At 34.4% G+C, this 4,671-nt stretch overlaps 1 protein-coding gene across 1 annotated transcript; it reads right to left on the bottom strand.

The window, feature by feature from the left end:
* Positions 1-102: 102 nt before the first annotated feature.
* On the bottom strand, positions 103-772 carry LOC112452320 (the record flags this gene model as incomplete). The annotated part of the gene is made up of 3 exons (XM_025012451.1): positions 632-772; positions 254-487; positions 103-177 (listed from the first exon to the last, which is right to left on the bottom strand). Coding segments are annotated over exons 1-3 (450 nt in total), but the record flags the coding sequence as incomplete, so codon positions are not given.
* Positions 773-4,671: the final 3,899 nt, after the last annotated feature.

Genomic DNA, 4,671 nt, shown 5'->3' with positions numbered 1-4,671 from the left:
GCTATTTATAAATCGCAGAGCTTTCAGTTTCTTCCTCATAACGATAAATTGTAGCTGCTGTTTCTTGACCATTTCTTTATACTTGTCATTTTCTTTTTTTACCGTTTCATTACATTCAGTTATAGGTGATATATTTGCTGATAATGTTATAAGCTCCGAGGTGTCATTTATAATAACCTGGAAAAGATTGTACACAATAAATTGTTATAACACTTTCCTTACAGTTATAACATTTTCTTATAGTAAGACTTACTGTTTCAATATTAACTTCTGTATTCTTATCGTCATCAGTTGCTTCTTCATTTGTACATTTGTTGCTTGGTATAATACTGGTTATTTCATTAATGTTATTCTCACTGCTGCCATCATTTTCTGCGTCTTTCGTCAATACTTGCTTTTTTAAAAAAAACCCAAAAATTGTCGGTATCGCATCACGTTTTAATTTATGTTTGCGATTAGCTTCCCACATTTCTGGGGCAAAGTGAACCTATATGATAACAATAGTTTAAATATATAATTCAGTCATAATTTTAAGGAAAGCATAGAAATTTTAGAGTTTATATTTTACATTAATTTTAATTAACATTATAATTTTTATTATAATAATCTAATACATTAATACTAACCTTACAAAGAAAAGAATTGTTTGTTGGTATCCAATTTTCACGCGGAACATTCTGTGCCCATAAAGCCCGGGATCTCTAGGAAATATCTTCATAATATAACCTTTTGCTGTCGAGTTGTTGCAAAACGGTGCTACACATCCACCCATTTTTATAATTTTTTACGTATTTTACTTGCTAACGCTCTTACGCGTGGACTGTCCGTGGACTATGATGAGCGTGCGTGAACCCGTCAAAAGAGGTTAGGTAAAAGAGAAAGATGGCGAATGTATATCCCTCTCTCTCACACGATTTTGACAAAAATCGCTTATGGCCAGACTCTGTTAGAGGGTCTCTAGGGACGTCTGTCCTAATCTGCCCTCTGAGAAAGTGGACATCAACTACGGCGTTACGCTCGGTAACGATCAGAGAGGACTCGGGTAACGATACATGGGTTCGTATCCATGCTATGGTTCGTGTCCGAACTACTCAGATGGAGGGGATATGCTGGTCGCGCAAGCCTTTCCTCTGTCCGTGTATGTACGCTAGGTCCTCGGCAAGCTTCGAGCGGGGAGAGAAGGGCAGACATACGATCTGCTGTCTCTCTTGAGCTGTGACGTTGCCGCTTTGCACGGGCCGGCTTGCCGGCTATACCACGATGCCACGCATTTCAGGTATCGCGTCTCGTGTCTCGCCGAGTGCCGAGTCTCGAGTTGACAAATCGACGATACGCTATACCCGCTATATACGTTACATTTGCTTGTATACAAATTTTAATTTTTATATTTATAATTAAATAAATAAATATATATATATGTATATATATTTGAAATTTATAAATATATAAAGATTGCAAATATAATTAATTAAATAAATATTTGTAAACATAAAAACTAAAATTCGTAAATGTAATGTATAGAAATCACCGTTCTATGCTTTTCTATCTAAAAAAGTCTTACATTAAAAACCTTTACTTTGCATAATAAATTTTAAATATAATATTTAAATGCATACCAATAAATATATTATTAACTATATTAAGGGGATCTTAAAGCAGTCTGTAATACCGGCTTTTTTTCTTAGCACTAATCTTTTAATTGACTTTATAGAAATGCAAAATTCTTGTCTAGAATTAAAGTACGCATCAAAATCTAGGTCATAGTGGTCAAATTTATATCGAAAACAAAAAAAAATTAATATTTTTGTTAATTTTTGGTATACGTAACGACAATATTTGCTTTGTACAAAAATTCCACGATAAATATCCACAAAATTAGACCGGCATGACCTAGGGACAACATTTAAGAACAATATCGTGCAATTAGATCTAAGATTGAAAACCTAGAAAAAAAGATTATTTTATATAACTTTTATATGTGCAAAAGCACATTCAGGTTGACAGGATAAGCAATATTGCGTGTGGCAAGAGATGGCGCAGTAATCGAACAAAGATAGATGCCTCTCGTTAGACAAGGACAGATATAGATATATGACAAGAAAACAGAATTAGAAATGTTGACATTACCGACGTCGAGGAAGTTCAGCCTTCACTTTAGGATCTCCTTAAGAAAAAAATGATAGTTTATAATGTTTCTTGCACTCTTATTAAATTTATTTTACCTATGCATGTTCAAGCGGCCAAATTACGAGCAACAACAGAAGGATAATTGGATAAAAATAAAAACACTTTCTTAAATAAACAATACACATGGGTAACAGTGAGTTCTATTATAATTCTCGTATAGTTCTGAACGTGTTCTAACGTTTATTTCTAAAGAGTTCTGACGATAAGCATTATTTATTCATATTTTAAATAATTTTTATCGACCAAGAAAGACGCATTTACGGGTATGTGGGTGGGACGCTGTAGAAAATTTCGGAGTTCTGGCTTATATAAAATATTTTTCGTACAGTTCTAAGCATACTAAGACAATTTCTAAAGAGTTCCGGGCATTGGCAATGTTGTATAATTTTTAAATAAATTAATAACGCACAAAAGTCAGGAATTTATCGAAAATAGGGTCTTTCTCGAGCGATAAGAATTATTTAAAAAATGAATAAATAATGCTTATTGCCAGAATAAAATGGGACAACGTTAGAACACGTTCAGAACTATACGAGAATTATAGCAGAACTCACAGAACTGCAGAAATACGGCCAGCTTCTCACCTTATTTTCGATAAATTCCTGATTTTTGAGCGGTATTAATTTATTTAAAAATTATACAACGTAGCTAGTGTTTGCTAAAGTTAATAAACAGATATATACAACGTAGCTAGTGGCGGGAACTCTTTAGAAAATGCTTTAGTATGCTCAGAACTATACGAAAAATATTTTATATAAGCCAAAACTCCGAGATTTCGCACAGCGTCTCATCTTCTTCTGTCATGATTACTTTTCGGTTAATATTAATTTTTTTAAATATAACACAAAGATTCTAACGCTCGGAACTCTTTAGAAAATGTTTCAATATGCTCAAAACTACTCGAAAAATATTTTACATAAACCGGAACTCCGAGATTTCAACTGGCATCTCAACCGGTATACTCGTTGCATTGTAATTTTTTTTTAGTAACTTATAATTAATTTTTTTGCTTTTATATGGCAGAACTCTTTATAGAACTGTTATAGAACTATAGATCTTGCAAAATCTGATGAGATAAACTCTTTATAGAACTGTTATAGAACTATAAATCTTGCAAAATCTGATGAGATACAGTGGTGGAACTTGTGTAGGACAAAATGAGACGCTGCGTGAACATAGCGTCTCAGTTTGTACTGACGCGTTTTTTGAAAGAAGCCAGAGCTCTCAATAATTTGTGAGTTTCTGCAAAATGAGACGATAGCTTCACACACACGTTAGGAAGAGAATGTATAAAAAATTATTAACGGAGATATTTTAATTTAAAAGATCATTAAAATATATATTTTTCAGGAATGTTTCAAGAGACACGGTAGTGTCTCGCGCCAAGTACGCGCGAAGCGAGACGCACCGTGACTCTTTTACGCGAACGCATGAGTTGCGAGTATCCGAGATTTTGAGATCTCAATAACGAGTGAACGGATCAATTTCTAAGTAGGTTTGATCGATAGCTTGGCGTTTGATTTATAAATAAGAGTCTTTTTTTTCCGTTACGTGCCCTACGAGCGAAGATATTGCGATGCAAAGTCCAAATGTGGAAAATTTTTTTTTAAGAAACGTCCACGTCGGACAAAAATGGCGGCTGATGTGTCACTTTCCCATTTTTGACACGAGAGTGCATTCGTGCACTGTCGCAGTGCGTGACAGTGACAGTTTTTTACAACCTAGAAAAGGATAAGTGTAAGTGTGTGATAGTCGTGACCGTTGCCGCGTCGTGACAGATAGTGAAATATATATAAGTATTGACCGTAGAGAACTGATGCCGATAGATCTTTAAAAAGGAAGGTGTATCTACAAAATCGTACAAACACGTACGTATATACTGTCTTGTAAAAGTTGTCAAACTGTATGTTTACGCGAGCGTTACTTCTGTAGTAACTTACGATAATTCACTCGTGTACGCGGAGTAAATTATCGTAGTTACTACAAAATCCCGTTTACGCGAAGGAAAATTCTGTTTACGCGAAGGAATTATCGTAAGTTTACTACAGAAGTAACGCTCGCATGTAAACGTAGTAATAAGTGAAATATATAAAGTATTAACCACAGAAAGATGTCGAGGAGATCTTTAAAAGAAGGAAGATATATTCAAAATGGCACACGTACGTATATGCTGTCTTGTAAAAGTTGTCGAACTATATGTTTACGCGAGTGAGTACATCTATAGTAACTTACAGTAATTCATATTAAGATACGTCGTCGTCTCTCAATCAGAAAAACGTAACCTTCACTACTTTCAACGGTGGCTCTTGATTTCCGATCATAATCGTTACTATAAAATCTCCCGTTTACGCGCAGGAATTATTGTATCGTAAGTTACTACAGAAGTAACGTTTGCGTAAATAGGTTATAAAAATAACACGATGTTATATATGTGGTTTGCCGTGAATATATATTGGGTTGGCAAATAAGTTCGTTCGGTTTTTT

Source organism: Temnothorax curvispinosus, unplaced genomic scaffold (assembly GCF_003070985.1).
Source record: "Temnothorax curvispinosus isolate PA1 unplaced genomic scaffold, ASM307098v1 QBEX01003218.1, whole genome shotgun sequence".
NCBI classification, from domain to species: Eukaryota; Metazoa; Arthropoda; class Insecta; order Hymenoptera; family Formicidae; genus Temnothorax; species Temnothorax curvispinosus.
Note: the sequence above shows the minus strand (reverse complement) of the source record. Positions and strands in the feature narration are given on the sequence as shown.